Source organism: Vitis vinifera, chromosome 18 (genome assembly GCF_030704535.1).
Source record: "Vitis vinifera cultivar Pinot Noir 40024 chromosome 18, ASM3070453v1".
In the NCBI taxonomy this organism is placed as follows: Eukaryota; Viridiplantae; Streptophyta; class Magnoliopsida; order Vitales; family Vitaceae; genus Vitis; species Vitis vinifera.
In genome coordinates, this window is record NC_081822.1 from 23,433,484 (window position 1) to 23,451,426 (window position 17,943).

Consider the following 17,943-nt stretch of genomic DNA (forward strand, 5'->3'; position numbering starts at 1 on the left):
TTTCTCGAAAAAGAACATCGAATTTATATATGTATATATATATATATATATATTAAAAGTCAAAAAGAATAAGGGAAACAACCAATAGGAAAAAAAAAATTGGAAGAAGAAAAAATAAACAAATAGAGGAAAAATAAAACCATAAATGAAAGGATTGGGCTGGGCTGGGCTGGGCTGTCTTGGTTGGGCTAAAATTACTGTTCTGATGAAGAACAAGATTGGGTCACGTCGGGCTGTGTTAGGGTTGTTGGGCCTTGGAGGCCCTGTATGTACACTCAAAAACCCTAACTACCCCATTTGAGCTTCTTCAGACGCCGAGAATCAAAAGTAACATCAATCTTTGCGTCGACAATGGTAATCAGGGTTTCAATCTCTTCTCGTTCTTCCTTTAGAATGCCTATAATTTAATGTACGTTTGTTCAATCTTTCGTTGGGTTACAGTCGCTAGTGGCGAACGAAGAATTCCAGCACATATTGCGTGTCCTGAACACGAACGTGGATGGGAAACAGAAGATAATGTTTGCCCTCACGTCAATCAAGGGTATTGGGAGGCGATTCGCTAATATTGTTTGCAAGAAGGCCGATGTTGACATGAACAAAAGGTCTCTGCCTTTTCTTTTATTCTAAGCCCTCTGTTTGATTTCACGGAAAATATGGGAAAGGAAGGATTTGGAATTTTAGTTAATGCACTTCTTAATGCTAGATATGACGAAGAAAAAGCTAAAATGGGAACACCAAAATTAGGTTGGATGACTGGAATTTAAAATGCTTTATTCTTGAACCAGGGCCAGCTTTGTAATAATTTAATCGGACATAGCCTTGCATCAAGTGAATATGTGTTCTACAGTATCAGATGGCTTGGTATTAACCATGTGAAGCAGTCACTAACTCAAATATAGCCTTACTAGTGTTTCCTATTGTTCAATTTTTGAACAATTTGTGGTTGGTCTACCAGGCTGGGTAGTTTTGTGAACATGTGCATGAAAAGCATGTCTAGTGATTTTAATTGAAATCTCTGAAAATCTATTTTGAACAAGAAAAAATTTTGTTTTGAGAGGGCTAGGATTGCTTATTTCTTTTTTATTTTTCTTAATTTCCATTAATTGCTGGCCTTGTTTACGAGGTTTTCATGTACTCTCATTTTAGGTTTGCATCTTACGGTATTTTTGGTTTATGGTAGCGTGTTGCGTTTCTTTTGTACTTTCATTATGGATTTGCATCTTACCGTATTTTTGGTTAACAGTAGCTTGTTGCATTATCTAATGTGACTTTAAATATTGTGATATAATTTGTTCCAACCATATTTTTGATTCTTAATATGATATACAGGGGCCACTTTTACAAATGGTACTACAATCTTGATCTTGAAATATTAATTGGTTGTTGAAGCCTATGAATCACATGAAAGTAAGATACTCAAAATTCAAGGTCAAAGAGTCCTACAAAACATTCTAGGTGGAAAAAAAATGTGAATGAAGGATTGAACTGGATTGAATTGAGTCCATGGATTTCAGAAATTGTGAGGATTTTTTCTCTCTCAATGCATATTTTAGTGCTACTAGATATAAGTTGTGTGTTATATATGGACAATTCAAAATACTTGGTTCGAGGATTAATAATCATGATAGTTGTACAACACAATCAATTCAGCTTTCACATCAGGTAAAATCCATTCACAAATTAATGTATTACACAAGAAATAAATAATAAGAATAAGAATACAAACTAATGTGTATTTGATCTCATCCAATTTTAACTGTTGATGTGAGAATGCATCTACACGGTAAACCTATCTTTAATTGAAGGCTAGGTGGACAATAACATAAAAGGTATTCCAAATAGAATTAGTTACAGATAAATCTCTTTAGTCAATCAAATATACATCAACTTATCAACAAAAATAATTGATTTATCGTTTAAGCAGCAGAGTCAAAGAATTGGAAGCCTGGCTGCAAATTGTATTCATGTTGATATCGATAGATGTTATATATTTTTCTACTTCTGTTTTGAATAGTTCTAGTTTTATATTGAGGGCATGCTAATTAGTTTTTTATTTCATTATTGAGCATCCCTGTTTATTAGGTCCTTTGGATTTTCAATATTTTACTAATTTATGCAGAAAATGTTTTACTTACATCGTAGCTTCTAATGGGTAGTGTAGCTAGCTTTTGTAAACTTTCTCATACTCAAAACTTTTAAGAACTTTGTGATTGGTTGGGCATCCATTTTTAAGAGGGATTCATATTTATGTTTGTCTTTATGTTTTTATCTGTAACATGTTAAGTTTTTCAAAGCATCTGATTTGCTATCTGAATTGGTTTAATGCTCTCAGGGCTGGTGAATTATCTGCTGCTGAGCTGGAGAACCTCATGGTTATTGTTGCTAATCCTAGGCAATTCAAAATTCCTGACTGGTTTTTGAATAGGAAAAAGGATTACAAGGATGGCAGATATTCTCAGGTGGTTTCAAATGCATTGGATATGAAGTTGAGAGATGACTTGGAGCGATTGAAGAAAATCAGGTTATTATTTCCCATGTTATCCTTAATGATTATTCTATTTGAACACAGATCCAGGTCTCTTTCTTGTTACATGAATCCATTGGTTTCTGTCAACCTGCAGCATTTTTCTTATGTTTCTTGGATTTTAGTCATGTTATTGCTTGCTGGCAGCATGTTCTCTCTATCATTATATTCTTCATTTGTATTGTCATCTTATGATTGATTGAATAATTGCTTATTTGTTACAATGTGGGAAAAAAAGGTAATATTGATTTCTGTTTCTGCATGTGCTAGGTCTTTTAGTAAAAAAATGTGTTATGGTTGGAAGGTGGCTAATGATGGCAATGTATTTGTTCAGTAGTCCAGGAGTTGAAAAATACACCTTTACACCCCCGCCTCCATCCCATCCCTTTTCCTCTTTCTCTCACTATATTCGCACACAACACACACACCTGCGTCCGCTGCACTCACAACTACTAACTCCTTGCAGGGCACCGTGTCCATTGTTTGTGGTAGTAGGTTGTGAATGAAGTTTAGGCTAGGTGGGGAAACATGATACTTTCAGCTAATCTTGATACTGTTATGCAGGAACCACCGTGGTCTGAGGCACTACTGGGGCCTCCGTGTTCGCGGCCAGCACACCAAGACCACAGGTCGTAGAGGAAAGACTGTTGGTGTCTCTAAGAAGCGTTGAGCCTTGGATTGTTTTTGCTTTGAACAATTATATATTATGATGACACACAAGTCCTTTGCAGTTAAGAAGAGTCAGATTTTTTTATGCAAATTTTCTTATATTGGTTGAATTTCAAATCCAAAATCTGCAGTCTTTCTAATCAACCACCTACCATGGTGAGATCTTATGTGAAGGATTTAGATTATAGCTACATCCGTGGGTGAGATATCACCAAATTAGCATGAATTGATATGTAGCATTTCAATTTTCTACTCTTTTCTTTGCCTTTTTTCCAATGTTGCTTGTGATTCCCAGAAATCTGACATGTTTGTTGATGGGATTATTGGTTGTGGTCCTTGTGTTTGTTATAGGAGGCTGAGCGGGTGACGAGGGTTGGGTTGGGGTTCTTGCCTCAAGGTAAATGAATGGTTTTGCAACTAAGCTTGTTAAAGGGATTCCTAACATTAACAAGAGTGGAGGGAGCAAATGATATTTATTCATTGTCCCTTCATTGTCCTGACACTAAGTTGGCATTAACTTAATGTTGGATTTTCAGCATGCCTTTGTGGCGTGGAGATAAATTTTGGATGTTGTTTTGATAGCAAATGAAGTCATTGATTCTAGAGTTAAAGCCAACTTGAGAGGGGTCATTTGTAAGTTGGATATTGAAAAGGCATATGACTATGTAAACTGGAGTTTTGTTCTTGCAGTGTTGAAAAAAATGGGTTTTGGTTGTAAATGGATTAGTTGGATTAGATGGTGCATCTCTATAGTTCGTTTCTATGTCTTGGTCAATGGGTCCCCTTCAGACTTCTTTCAAAGTTCTAAGGATCTGAGACATAGAGATCCTTTGTCCCTTTGCTTGTTCATCTTGGCAATGGAGGCCCTTTTCCTCGTTCTTATGAGGGTAAACGAGGGAGGCTTTTTCGATGGCTTTCTAGTAAGGTGAAGAGATAGAGGGGGGTGGAGGTTTCTTATTTGTTGTTTGTGGACGATACTTCATTTTTATGATGCTAGTAAGGAAAACCTTGAGTACTTGAGTTGGATTTTTATGTGGTTTGAGGTTATGTAAGTGTTAAAGATGAACTTAGAGAAAAGCGAGCTCATCCCTATTAGGGATCAAACTTAGAGGATCTTGTTAGAGTTTTAGGTTGCAAGATGGGTGCCCTCCCAACCACCTATTTAGGGCTTTTGTTGGGAGCCTTTTTGAAATCCCCTAGGGTTTGGGAAAGGGTGGAAGAAAGATCCAAAAAAGACTAGCTTTATGGAAGAGACTATCTTTCAAAAGGTGAAAGGTTAAATTTGGTGAAGAGCACTTTGTCTAGTTTGCCAACTTACTTCATGTCTCTTTTTGTCATCCCAAAGAGGGTAGTTGTTAGATTGGAAAAAATTCAAAGGGACTTTTTGTGAGGAGGGCTTAGGAACAAAAGTTATACTTGGTGAATTGGTCTATTGTTCGCTTGGAGGAACAAAAAGGGAGTTTGGGCATAATGGATTTATCCATCTTCAATGAGGCTCTTTTGGGCAAATTGTCTTGGAGATTTGTAATTGAAATGAATCATCTTTGGAAACGGGTAATTGTGGGCAAGTATGAATAAGTTAAGGGGATGTGGTGCATTAAAGAAGTGAGAGAAGGGTATGGTCATAGTTTTAAAAGGCTCAAGGCGCACCAAGGCGCAAAGTAGTCCTGGAGCCTGAGGCGCAAGGCGCATCTAAGGCGCAGGCTTTAGTGAAGTGAGGCACACCCTAATTTACATATATATTTTTATATAATATAATCAAATTTAACAATCATTTATTTGTCCTAAACACATAAATCATCAAATATCATCCAAAACTTCAATTTAATAAACAAAAAACATAAAAATAAAGAACTCCAAGCATAAAAACAAATCCAAATCCATATTGCTAATTGCCTAATACATATCCAAATCTAAAGTTTCCAAACCTAAAGGTCCAAAACATGAAATTTGTCCACAATTCAAAAACATCATTAAAAAAACACTTAAATCACAAATTTGTCCACAACAAGCAATCATCACTCCTCCTCTAAATCAACAAAATCATCATCATCATCATTTCCATCACCACATTTGTAGCCTTCCCCATCTTCTTCATCTGCTGAATCAACCATGTCTCCATCTTCATCTTCATCTATTAGTGAATAAGAAGGCAAAGTTCTAGAACTTGAAGCTATCCCCCTTATTGGTGGTATTATGCTTGAGCTTGCTCTAGCTCTAGCTCTAGTATCAAACCTGGCCTCCTCAGCTCCAGCAGCTCTAGCAACATCACCCCATGTCAAATTGTCATCATCAAATACAAAATCATCTTGTGCACCTCCATGAGAATCCTCATCTTCCATTCTCCCTATCAACCATTCATTGCTATCATCTATATCTTTCAAGGAAATTGGGTCAATGGTGTTACGTTCATTGTATCTTCTCTTCAAGGCTCGATTATACTTGATGTACACCAAATCATTCAAGCGTTGATGATCTAACCTATTTCTCCTCTTGCTATGAATCTGCAAAAATTCATAAGCTCATAAATATATTTTAAAATTTTAACTTTTAAGTTACATTCAAGACTCTATTAGACTATTACTTGTAATTATTTTGGATTTGGTCACTCACATTTTCAAAGATGCTCCAATTCTGTTCACAACCTGATGCATTGCATGTTAAGTTGAGGACTTTCATTACAAACTTTTGCAAATTTGGAGCTGAAGCTCCATATGCAGCCCACCATTCAGCTGTAGTATAGATATTAACAATTTAGTGAAACACTTCACCTATTTTAGCAAAAATACAATCTAATCATTTAAATAAACAAAACTAAATAACTAACCTGATACTCTAGTCTTTCTTGTCCTAACAGCTAACTCATTCCCGAATAGTCCTTGGGCATTTGTGAACAAACTCACTTCGGCCACAACTTTTTCTTGCTTAGCAGGGTCTCTTGTTAGCCTTAAGATGCATTTATACAAATCACTCATAATCTCGACATCATGCTCTATTTCTGGCTTATCATAGAAGAATTCCGGGTTCAAAAAGTACCCTACTGCATGCAAAGGCCGATGAAGCTGAATCTCCCACCTCTTATCAATGATGTTGAAGATTTCTTTGTACTTCTCTTCATTTCCATTAAAACTTCTCACAATTGCATCCTTAGCTCTATTCATGGCCTCATAGATGTATCCCATAGGAGCTTTTTTTTCACCATCAACCAAACGAAGCACACGAACTAGGGGACCCGAAACCTTTAAGCAAAACACAATAGTGTTCCAAAATGAAGGCATTAGAACTATGTTGGCTATAGTTTTCCCCTTCTGCTCTTTTGCTCATTTACTATCTGACCAATCTGAGCTTGTAAACATCTTCCTCAAATTGTTTTTTTGTTCATGCAATCGCGATAATGTGATGAAAGCAGTTGCAAACTGAGTCTTAGCAGGCCTAAGTAATTCCCTTTGTCCAGTAAACCGCCTCATCATGTTGAGTAGCCCTGAGCGATTATAAATATACCCATTTAGTGATATAGCCCTCTCCAATGTCCTCTTGATGTTTGGTAGCTTTCCAATATCTTCCAATATCAAGTCAAGGCAATGTGCAGCACATGGTGTCCAATACAAATGTGGACGCTTTAATTCTAACAACCTCCCTATATGAAATTTTAGATAATAAATTTACATAAGTTCTCAAGATAAATAATTCAAATTTTAAAAGTAAATAAAAATTCAAGAAATAGTATTTATTACCTGCCATCACATAACTTGAGTGATTATCTGTTATAACTTGAATAACATTCTCTTCACCAACTTGCTCTACCCATTTGTCAAGTAACTCAAACATCTTTTCTCCCGTCTTAATCATTGAAGAAGCATCAATGGATTGCATGAACATGGTTCCCTTTGAACAATTAACCAAAAAGTTCACCAAAGTTCTCTCTTTCCTATCGGTCCATTCATCCGACATAATTGAACATCCATTTTTCCCCCATTCCACCATATGATCTTTCATCAAATCTTTTGTGAAAGCCAATTCTTTCTTAAGGTTAGTAACTCTTACCTCATGAAAAGTTGGTCCCTTCATACCCACACCATATTGGCCAATAACCTCAATCATTGGTTGGAAACTCGGATATGTGATTGCATTAAATGGAATAGCAGCCTCATACATCCATCTTGTGATAAGCGTGCAAGCTCTTTCTCTTGCTTCCTTTTTGTAGGCATCATTGATGGTAGTTTGATTCATCTTTCCACTCCTTTGATTTTGAACAACCATCTCTGCATTAGGAGTGAAAAAATGATCCATAGGACCTTTTTGTCTTGGTTTTTTTGAAGAAAACGTTCTACCACCACTTCCTCCTCGATTACTACCTCCACTAGAAATGTTGGTGACATTCGTTCTACTATTAATCTCCTCACCAATATCTTCATCTTCCAAACCAAACAAATCTTCATTAACATATTCGCTCCCTATATTCATTTGCTCTTTTTGATTTTTCTTGGAACTCATATACTCTTCCATTTCTTCTCTAACATGTTCTAGACATTTTCTACACTTTTTAGCATTTCTATATCCACCAACAAGATGTTGTTTGTGTCTATAGATGCCTCCTTTGGTTTCTTTATCACAAAAAATGCATATGATGGTGTTCAAATCTTTTTCATTAACCAAACGACCATATTTCCACCTCGGATCTCTTCTTCCACTTGCACTAGAGTCCACTTGAGTTTCACTCTCATTATCCATCTTGCAAACAAATTATCTATACTCCACAATAAAATAATTATAATTAAATTAAGAAAAAAAATTGAAAAAAAAATGCATATCACATTATCAAATATCACATTAACAACAAATATGCATGAGTGTTTTTTATTTATTTATTTTTATTTTGTAAAATTTTCATGTCAAAAACTCAAAATATAATATTTATATTTTTTATAAAAAAAATTACCAATGAGAGTTATGAGGTAAGAATGGAAAAAAATGCAGAAAAGTGAAGAAAAAAGAAAAATACCGAGGTCTAGAAGGTATGTGACTATTTCCCCTTTATTTTTCTCCTATTTTCCCCCTATTTTTCTTCTTCTTTTTCTTCTTCTTCTTCACTTCTCCAGCACGGAAGAGGCTAGGGCAAAAAATGGCAGTGGTCTCGGGTTGAGAAAGACTAGAAAAGGGGGCTGGATGGAAGGAGTTTTTTTTTTTAAAAAGAACAGGGTCCAAAACGACGTCGTTTTGGTCCCTGATCACTTAAATGAATAGGCTCCAAAACGACGTCGTTTTGGTTCCTGTTCACTTAAGTGCACAGTGTCCAAAACGACGTCGTTTTGGGCCCAGAAAATAAAAATAAAAAATTAGGGCTGCTGCCCCGTCTCTGCAACCCAACTGGAGGAGGAAGAGGAAGAAGAAGAAGAAGAAGAAGAAGAAGAAGAAGAAGGAGGAGCGCGTACCTGGTCGGGCCGTCGGAGGCGACTCTGGCGACCGCCTCGCGCCTTGCTGGAGGCGAGCGCCTTCGTGAAGGGGCGTCGCCTCTCTTCAGGCGAGGCACCGGAGGGTGGCGTTGCGCCGCCCCGAGCCTAGGCGTGCCTTTCAGAACTATGGGTATGGTGTGGGGTGTAGAAGGCAATCGGAGGTAACTAAGAAATTTTCAAGATTAGAATTGGGTTTAAGTTTGGGTTTGGCAATAGGGTTAAGTTCTAGAAGGACAAGTGGTGTGGGGACTCGTCCTTGAAGGAGTCATTTTCAGAGCTATATTCCATAGCTACCTCAAAAAATGCTTGGATGAGTGACCTTTGGGAGGATGGTAATTAGAGTCCTAGATTTACTAGGCAGGAACTAGAGGAGGTACAAACCTTCTTTAGGAGGTTGTTTGCACACTCCATCTCTTTGGAGACTAACAACGTTGTGGTTTGGCTGCATACAAAGGATGTAGCTTTTTTTGTTAAGTCCTAAGAGTGGAGTCATTCGCTTATGACATGGTGTCGCCTTTGAGAATTAGCTTTTTCGCTTGGGAAGCAACTTAGGTCAAAATTTTGACTCTAAATCAACTCGAAGGGAGGGTTTGGAGGATTCCTAATAGATGCTACTTGTGTTAGGAGGAAGAAGAAATAAGTGGTTATATTCTCATTCATTGTTCGAAAGCTCGTCTTTTGTGGTAGTTGGCTTTTGCACTTTTTGGTATCCAATGGGTGATGCACTCTTTAGTTAGAAAGGTCCTTCTAAGTTGGCACGAAAAAATAGGCTTGGAAGGTTGTTCCATTGTGTTTGTTTTGGATTTTATAACGAGAGGAATAGGAGAGCTTTTGATAACTGCGAAAGCATGGACTTGTTTTGGATTTTATGGTAAGAAATGAATAGGAGAGCTTTCGATAATTGTGAAAGCATGGACCAAACAATTAAAAATTCTTTCTTTTATCTGTTTTGGAGATTGAGCAAAACTTGTTTGGATCCTATCGGAGGAATATGCTCTTTTTGACTTCAAAATTAGTTGGCTAGTTAACAAAGCTTTTTACTCTACTCAAATTGGCTATGATTTCAATACAAAATACAAGCCACAGATTGGCTTCAACCATAAAACTAGCTTATATTTGAACCGTATAAGGGAAAAAAATTAATTACTGTAAAATTATAATCATGAAACAAAAGAGGAAAATTTGTAGGGAATCTAACCCTATATCCAGAAACATTCATAATCAATACCAATAAAAAGGAAAACAAGAATTACAGAATTGAGCAAGAATAATTAGAAGCGGATGATTGGTTCTAATCTCAGACAATAAATAATTTCCTGGAATCAGCTAAAATCTTGTATGCTTAACTTATCCTACAAGACGGCGGTTTAGATTTTCCCATCATGTTCACTGGATTCTGATAAGCCCCCATGCTTTTGCTGTTTGCTGGTGGGGAGTGAATGGCTCCAACGCTCCTTCCCACCAGGTTTAGATGAGGCATTGCCATACCACATCATTCCAACTACAGCAATGATCATGCCCAGAACCACTTGCAAATTGAGACCCTCTTTCCCAAAGAAGAAAAATCCCATAATCAAAACAAGGATTGTCTTCATATGGCCAAGTACTTGAAAGGAGACAGCTGTGAATCTACCAATGCATATGAACTGGCTGAGGTTGGTCCCTACCGCGATAGTACATGAAAGGATTATAAATATCTGCAAAAGCCAAGACAACGAGGCAAGTGAGAGATCATTCTTGTAAAGACAAATAGCAAGGCACAATGCTAGGAATAAAGTGAACTAGAGGAAATTCACCCTTTTCCTGTAAGCAAATAGAAAGGCATCTTTTTATGAACATGTGTGGGACACCAGATTTCAATTCCAGTCGTATTAGGTCGGGAACTGATGATAATTTCTAGCAAGTTTATTTGGAGTTTAAATCCTGAAAAACTATGAGATCTATTTATAAGCTAGCATGTTGAGCACACTTCGTCTGTAAACAAAACATAGCAAACATGGGACAAACACTGGGCTTCTAAGAGAAGCATAGAATTAGTTCAAACTTAAATTACACCAATGGCTACAGCCCAAAAAAAAACAATCCATTAAGGAATCCTTTCTGAGGTATTCAAACTGGATCAGCTCAGGTTTTCAGGAATGATTTTTTTTTATTTTATATATAGGTGAATTTTTGTCTCCATTGGGACTTGAACCTGAAACCTTCCACAAACCCTTCCCATCCCTTTACCACTTAAGTCCGGCCTCAAGGGTAGGTTTTCAGGAATGCTATACATGACCCTTTTGTATTTATCGACCAAGGCTCAAAAGTTTTGGTAAAAACATGATCACATGTGATGAAACTAGGGTTAGTTATTAAGCTGATATCATAAGCAATACACTTAAACTGCTTGAGGTTTTTGCTTACTACCAATCATCAGCATTCAGCAGCTTTCGAAATGGAGAAATTGGACCTTTAAGAAAATAGGATCTACTGGTTTTACCAGTCTATACTGATTAAAAAGAAAAAATCTTCCAGCATGTAGGCCTAGGTGGAGATGAGGTTGTAAATATAATTAAAAGTGAAGTATTGGGCAGATGGCATTTATTGAACATGAGGTCATGCATGTATTTGCCAATATGGATATAATTATGGACAAGCATATGAGTGCATATAAATAGATCACAATTATGTGGAGACTAAAACTACATCTAGAACCATGTACAAATCCACATGCACATAAAGTTGGGCCAAGGTTTAAAAATTATCATATCCAGGTATAAAAGTGATGGTCATGGATTGCTGTAGTACTTACCAAGGATGCTGTGTTATATTGGTACATGTCAACTCTTTTGTTTGTCAACCAATAATCCAGAAAGGGGCCTAATAAAAGCAGCGATCCAGCCTGGGCTGGGGCAGTATGTCCCAATAGGTTGAAAGAACTAAGTGAATACTTCCGTTGAAGGAAATGCACATACTGCATATACAAGAACAAGAACAATAAGAGATAAGACATTTAGAGCAACAGACTTGTGAGAATTTTGTAATTTGGAACATTCAGTAATTGATCTAAACAAAAAAGAATTACAGATTAGTCAATCATCAAAATTTACAACTGAAAATTTTGTTTCAGCTGAAAATCTAAACTATATGCATATATATATATATGCACACACACACATATATGGAGAGAGACAGAGACAGCAAGATTTCTTATTAGATGAACTAGTAAAATACTTTATGTATGTAGCAATGAACCATATCTTTTAGAGAGAAATGGAAAACTTACATACTGTTGCAGAGAAGTGCTCCAAACTGCAATAAAGGCAGCAATGAAACCTCTGGTATTTACACTCACATCAGTGACAGTGCAAACAGCAACACCAAGGAGAACAACTGATATGCTGAGCTTTGTGTCTCTTGAATACCGGATCTTGTCCAAGACAACTTCCAAAAGGCAGGACACAGGGATCATACTCAGCTTTGCAATCTGACAGTTAAATTAGAGATGTAACTTCTGCAATTATTACAATAAAATGTAAGCTTAAACACACAGAGCAATCAGAATATACCTGATAGAACCCTACTGAGTTCCACATTAAACTAACATTCATTCCAACAATAGAGAAGTTCGCAAATAATACAAATTTCAGAAGCTCTGGAAGGGGGAGATGAGAGGGTTGGATGTATCCAAGCCACCTAAGAATAGCCGTCATCAAGGTTGTGGTAACAAAATGCAAGCCAGTTAATGTTGTAGCTGCAAAAAATTAAAGTAATTAAAATTCAAAACAAACAAATGATGAGCATCATGCTTATTGCTACCAATATATATATATATATATTGAAATAAACATTCTATGTAAAAAACCTCTGTGATCTATGTCTTTGCAAGAGCGCAAAGATATAATCACCAAAGCCATTTCCAACTATTTCCCTCAACTGCATAAATATTTATAAATCTAGATCTTCTTACAGGATTCTAGCGACTTTTGATTTTGCAATACTTTGATCCATGTCATTTGTCTTTAGTCTTCACTGGCAAATATTTTTAAAATCTCTAACCTATATCAAAGCTAATATCACCAGTGCTATTATATTTATTTCTACACTCAAGTAAATCATCTCAATCAATTCTTCCTTCCATTATCAACTATAGGCTTATAATTAAGGCTCTTCTACACACTTCCGCTTTTTCACATAGTACTCTTGCCAATCAACTACCTTTACTTTCAATCCTCTGACATTTCATCTACTTGTGAATGATGGCATCATTGTTCCATAAAAACTCTCATTAATTTGATATACAAAACCATATATCCATGTTTTAAGATTGTTGTGCATATTCATAATAGTCTCTCTGTTCTTGTATAATCAAGTCAATATTAGAATGGCAAAATTTCTCAATTGCTCAAAATTTTTCTCAGTATTTTCAGACCTACTCCCACTAAGTTTTGGAGTACTAACCACCCATAAGCCACATTACTAGGAAACTTTAAATCCATGTCATAGAAACACACACACACACAAAAAGAAAAGAAAAAAACTTTGTTTTAGGGCATATCCAGTTCACCCCTGCTAGGGCATGGGGCATAGGACTCATCTACAGATCATGTAACCACCCACAAGCCATGTTATTGGTTAATTTCCAATCCATATATACATAAAACACCTTGTCTTAGGGCATGTCCAACTCATAAATGAAGTAGCACTGCATAAATTCTATCCTACTCCAACTTAATTTGAAACACTAGGCTGAGACTTCTATCTACAGTTCTATGTAATCATTTACCCCCTATCAAAGCCCAACCATCAATGCTTTCTCATTATCAAGAATAAAAAACCATAAAAATTCATCTTGGATTTGATTTTATGCTCAACAACTTGGTATAGCAAGGGCAAGAATAAGCTAAAGAATAAAATGAAGTCTTCTTATAAAAATTAAAATAAAATGGAACATAAACACATTAAGTTTTACCTAATGAACAATTAACCATTCCACTAATTCCAAAATGTGACAAACAGCAAATGTTGAATAGAACAGAATCATAATTAGAAAAATTGCAAGTGATTATTTCCTAATTTTTGAATTGGAGCTTTTAAGATATCTGTCTATATGAAGGTTGAGCGCTAACAACGAAATTGTTCACTAGAAAGTTTCTTTTTTGCAAATTCTTCCATCATTCTTTAGTTTATCAACATCCAGAGTTTATTTTTATATACAAATAAAATATGTGAAAACCATCCTGATGTTGCTAACTCCTTCAACCCAGCCTAAGAGTGACCAGCAAAATTCAAGATGAGGAGACCCAGCCTGGATCAAATGGATCAACCTAATTATGAAAGTTTCCTCCGGACAATATAAGCGAGAATGGAAAAAAAAACAAAAACTGAAAAAAGTGGGACAGAAAATAACAAGATAGAAGAATTTGAAACAAGTAGCATAAGTGAAATGGGTAATGTTGAAAGGAGAAAAGGAATATAATCAAATGAAATGCATGTAGGAACAAAACAGAGATTCAAGAAAAGAAACAAGGTGAAGAGGACCACAGCAGTTGTTTACAAAAGGAAAACAAAAAGCAAATAAGCAAAACAAACTAAAATGCAATACAAAAAATGAAAATGAAAATTTGAGACACAGAAAGAGTTGCAGCAGTTGTTAGAAAGGGAAAGAAAAGAAGCATAACAACTAAAAGACATTGGAAGAAGATGAAGATAGCACTCAAAAAAGAAAGTGAATTTGACACCATTCCAATACAATCAAATTGTCAACTCTGGACCTGGCACATTTATACATTTTTTAATCAAACAATACTCCATGTAACTCCAAAGCAACTGCAATAGATGTCCTATCCCCCTATCAAACTAGTTTTGCATTAATCATTGGTTGAAGGTATATCCTATTACTTAATTCAGGGAGAAAAAAAAGCTTACCAGTAAAATGCAAGTATTCACAATAAAAAATAAAATATGCTTATTTATTTGTTAAGAAGTGAGAATTATCCACACATGCATGTAAAAAATATACACAGGCAAAAGAAATTAATCAAAGAAAAAACGCAAATTTACTTTAGAAAAGAATTACCAAAACTGAATCCATATGTAGCCATTAATGCTTTGTTGACAAGGATAATCCCAACAGAAGTGACAACATTGAACATCCATGCGGCTGCATCTAGTGCTGCCTTCTTATCGGCCTTGCTTGCTGGAGCCATTTTAATTTATTTCTTCCAATTGATCACAGGAAATTTTTGCCCTCAGCTTCCATAAAGAAGTTCACACACTTCAACATATGGTCCGAGAGTTTTATCCACTTCAACAACAAGAATTCCTGAGGACATAAAATTGGAACAAATAAGAAAATTGGCATAATATAACACAATCAAAATTACGGAATATGCAGTTACAATTATCAATATGATAGCAGAAAATTACAGGGATGACTATTGTACTATTGCACAATCACTGACAATGTACACAAAAAATAATTTAAAGAACATTACATGTTGCTCCAAAAACTTGAGAACAGAGAGTTTAGTCTTTAAATTAACTCACAGTGAAAAGAACTTATGAAATAATCTCGCCATGCATAACAACAAAAATTCAAGTATATCAACACATCAAGAAGTAACAGCAACAAGAAATAAGCTAATGCGTAACACTAAATGAACACCCTCTTTCCTTCTTTATTTGAAAAGAAATTTACATAAAAAGTACAAAGCTAATTTGTAACTTTTGACATATACATTGGTTCTTTCATTATTTGCAAATAAGTTTGCATAAAAATTAGAAAATTCACTTATCCCATGTGCCATAATTTTAAACAAAGATTTTGGAGGTTAGCAAAACAAATCCTACCATGCCATTCAACAAGTGAGTGGCAACAACTTGCATTAAAGCTTCAGATTTCAAAATTCCTATGCTCTAGAAATGTCTGTCCTGCTCTCCCCTCCACATTTCAAAGTCTTCAACTCAAACCAACTCACCTAATGTCTTCCTGTCATTCAAAGTCTTCAACAATTTTTGAGCAATTATATAGTACTCTATGATTTGAGATTCTCATTGGAACAATACTTAGACCATTATGAGGTAAACTATAGATACATTCAAAAGGGCAAATCCAACTTCCATTGTTAGAACATCATTTTATAAAAAATAAAGAATAATTCACCCGTATCAATTTATGAAAAAAGAAAAAACAATTATAGCATTATTAAATGAATTGTTCAGAAAAATCTTGTAGCACTGCTAATTTGCTACTGACAAATTTAGACGTGTGTAATGAGATAGAGAACCTAGTAAACAAATAAATCTCATTTCTCTCCAACATGATAGAGTTGTACTTTATAAATAGCTGATTCTCTTTTTTTTTTTAAAAAAAGAACTAATAATAATCTCATTACAAAAATTAAAATAGTAGGACCCACATCATCTGTAACACAGCAATTTCTCATGATTGTGTACCTAAAATCGCTGATTCTTCATCTTAAGACAAAAATAATTCCATTCCAAAAAGTAGAATAACGAAAAGCATAAAAATCGCAGAATTATAGGCTCTCAAAGTCAGCCAAAGAATCTCCAAACCTAAAATTTCCAAACTCCCAAAAAATCCTCATAACCATGTCGTTTTCAACCTCAATAAACAACACAAATTCCTCTCAGAAACCATAAGATCGCTGTGTAAAATAAAACAAACTCCCTAAAACCGATCACGAACTCTGACAGATCTACCAAATTCCAGATCAAGCATATAAATTCTCACACAATTGGAACATTCCGCATCAGATCTACACAAAACACAATTTCGCATTTAGATCTCCAAACTCCAGCATTGACCTCACAAATACCACACACAACCAGCAGATCCACCACACAGTCAAAATTATAAAAAAAAAACAAAAAAAAATCGCACACAAATCATAAATCACAAATCACAAATCACAAAACACAGAAACTTCAGAGCTCGGAGACGCACCGTTTCAGACGCGGATTGTGCCGGAATCAGGAGGGAGAGGGGGGTGTGGGAGTGGGAGAGAAGAGGAGAGAAAGAGCAAAATGCTAAAAAGGAGAGCTGTGAAAATGATTTATATATAGGTATTTCATATTTGTGTTGGATGGTTTCTGTTTTTGTATTGTGTAATATTTGGAGGAATTTGAAGAGAGAGAAGTTCGGTTGGAGAATGAAGACCTCGTGGAGGTGAAAAGCAGGCAGCCAATCCAAACACGGATGCTTAGCCTTGGTGCCTCTTACATGTGACAGTGCGATACAAAATCCACACTATTATTATTCCTTTACTTCAGGAATCATTTGATTTTTGGCTACATTTTCTCCATTTTGCTTTTCAATTATTTTTTATTCTTTATTTTACTTTTATTAATAAAAAAAGAAAAAAGAAATGCAAAATTATGCTAAGGTGATTTTGTTAGGTACATGTCAATAAATGGAATCTATTTTGTGTTGTTCCCTCGTCTCTTTCTTTTCCTATCAAAAGATTGTTGAAAATGAAAGATTTTGATTATTGATGTGTAATCTATTTGGTTTTTTTTCCCTTTTTTTTTTTTTTAATCTCTTATTGACATCGTTTTCACATTAATTTTAAGAAATATTTTTAGATAAAAAAGTGTTTTTTAAAACAAATATAGGTAATTGAAAAAATTTAGAAAACACTTTTAAAATTTTGAAAATCACTTATAATGTTAAAAAATCATTTATAGTGTTCTGAAGAAGCACTTGATATGTAATTCTCTTAAAAATACTTTCAGAAAAAACGTTTTTATTAAAAAGGCCTTAGAGTAAAAATATTGTCATAGGTCATTCTTAAAAATGTGTTTGACGTGTTTTTAACCTATTTTAATACTTGAATAATAAAAATTTTTAAGTAATTAAAAAGTTAAAAATGTCAAATGAGTTCTTAACATTTGTTTGACAATGATTCTAATTAGAACTATTTTGTAGCACAAATTTTTGTTTTTTAAAACAAAAAAAGTACAAAAAATAAGTTTGATAACCAAAAACTATTTTCTATTTTTTGTTTTCTATTCTTAAGAATATAAAACATGTATTTTCAAAGAATAATTTTTAATTATTTTCACTTATTTTTTTAAGGGTTGTTTTAAAAAATAATTATACAAACATATAAAATAATTAAAAATAAAACATTAAATATAAAATTTATTTTTAAAAATATTAAAAAAAAAATATTTAATATATTTTAAGTTTTTAAACAGACTTTTATTTTACAAAAATCAAATAATAATTTTCAAAAATTATTCTAAATAACTATTTTTAAAAAGAAAAATTCGTTACCAATTAGCAAAATT

General features: G+C 34.7%; 3 protein-coding genes across 6 annotated transcripts; 1 reads left to right on the forward strand and 2 right to left on the reverse strand.

The window, feature by feature from the left end:
- The first annotated feature begins 179 nt into the window (after nucleotides 1–179).
- LOC100245272 (small ribosomal subunit protein uS13z/uS13y/uS13x) lies at nucleotides 180–3,445 on the forward strand. 2 transcript variants are annotated; one of them, XM_002262666.4, is made up of 4 exons: nucleotides 180–354; nucleotides 442–602; nucleotides 2,333–2,521; nucleotides 3,089–3,445. In XM_002262666.4, the coding sequence occupies exons 1-4, from the start codon at nucleotides 352–354 to the stop codon at nucleotides 3,192–3,194; spliced, it is 459 nt and encodes a 152-aa protein (XP_002262702.1). In that variant the 5' UTR covers nucleotides 180–351; the 3' UTR covers nucleotides 3,195–3,445. The 2 variants fall into 2 exon arrangements, with proteins under 2 accessions (XP_002262702.1, XP_059590449.1); XM_059734466.1 differs by lacking the exon at nucleotides 3,089–3,445 and having other exon boundaries at nucleotides 224–354; nucleotides 2,333–2,762.
- A 3,068-nt stretch (nucleotides 3,446–6,513) lies between these two features.
- Nucleotides 6,514–7,699, reverse strand: LOC104877302 (uncharacterized). The gene is made up of 2 exons (XM_010666873.3): nucleotides 6,928–7,699; nucleotides 6,514–6,830 (listed from the first exon to the last, which is right to left on the reverse strand). Exons 1-2 carry the CDS (start codon nucleotides 7,697–7,699, stop codon nucleotides 6,514–6,516), a joined length of 1,089 nt encoding a protein of 362 aa, XP_010665175.3.
- A 2,034-nt stretch (nucleotides 7,700–9,733) lies between these two features.
- LOC100854983 (UDP-rhamnose/UDP-galactose transporter 5) lies at nucleotides 9,734–16,897 on the reverse strand. 3 transcript variants are annotated; one of them, XM_010666872.3, is made up of 7 exons: nucleotides 16,598–16,883; nucleotides 16,207–16,409; nucleotides 14,708–14,953; nucleotides 12,198–12,382; nucleotides 11,915–12,115; nucleotides 11,441–11,602; nucleotides 9,734–10,343 (listed from the first exon to the last, which is right to left on the reverse strand). In XM_010666872.3, the coding sequence occupies exons 3-7, from the start codon at nucleotides 14,835–14,837 to the stop codon at nucleotides 10,014–10,016; spliced, it is 1,008 nt and encodes a 335-aa protein (XP_010665174.1). In that variant the 5' UTR covers nucleotides 14,838–14,953; nucleotides 16,207–16,409; nucleotides 16,598–16,883; the 3' UTR covers nucleotides 9,734–10,013. The 3 variants fall into 3 exon arrangements, with proteins under 3 accessions (XP_010665174.1, XP_003634527.1, XP_019072315.1); XM_003634479.4 differs by lacking the exon at nucleotides 16,207–16,409 and having other exon boundaries at nucleotides 16,598–16,897; XM_019216770.2 differs by lacking the exons at nucleotides 16,207–16,409; nucleotides 16,598–16,883 and adding an exon at nucleotides 15,481–15,698.
- Between the last annotated feature and the right edge of the window lie 1,046 nt (nucleotides 16,898–17,943).

Coding starts and splice junctions, on each gene's coding strand:
- LOC100245272 (XM_059734466.1), top strand. Junction 603..2,332: donor GATGTTGACATGAACAAAAG/GTCTCTGCCTTT, acceptor TAATGCTCTCAG/GGCTGGTGAATTATCTGCTG.
- LOC104877302 (XM_010666873.3), bottom strand. CDS start 7,699: ATGGAAGAGTATATGAGTTCCAAGAAAAATCAAAAAGAGCAAATGAAT. Junction 6,831..6,927: donor CTCAAGTTATGTGATGGCAG/GTAATAAATACT, acceptor AATTTCATATAG/GGAGGTTGTTAGAATTAAAG.
- LOC100854983 (XM_003634479.4), bottom strand. CDS start 14,837: ATGGCTCCAGCAAGCAAGGCCGATAAGAAGGCAGCACTAGATGCAGCC. Junction 12,116..12,197: donor ACTCAGTAGGGTTCTATCAG/GTATATTCTGAT, acceptor TTTAACTGTCAG/ATTGCAAAGCTGAGTATGAT. Junction 11,603..11,914: donor GCACTTCTCTGCAACAGTAT/GTAAGTTTTCCA, acceptor TTGTATATGCAG/TATGTGCATTTCCTTCAACG.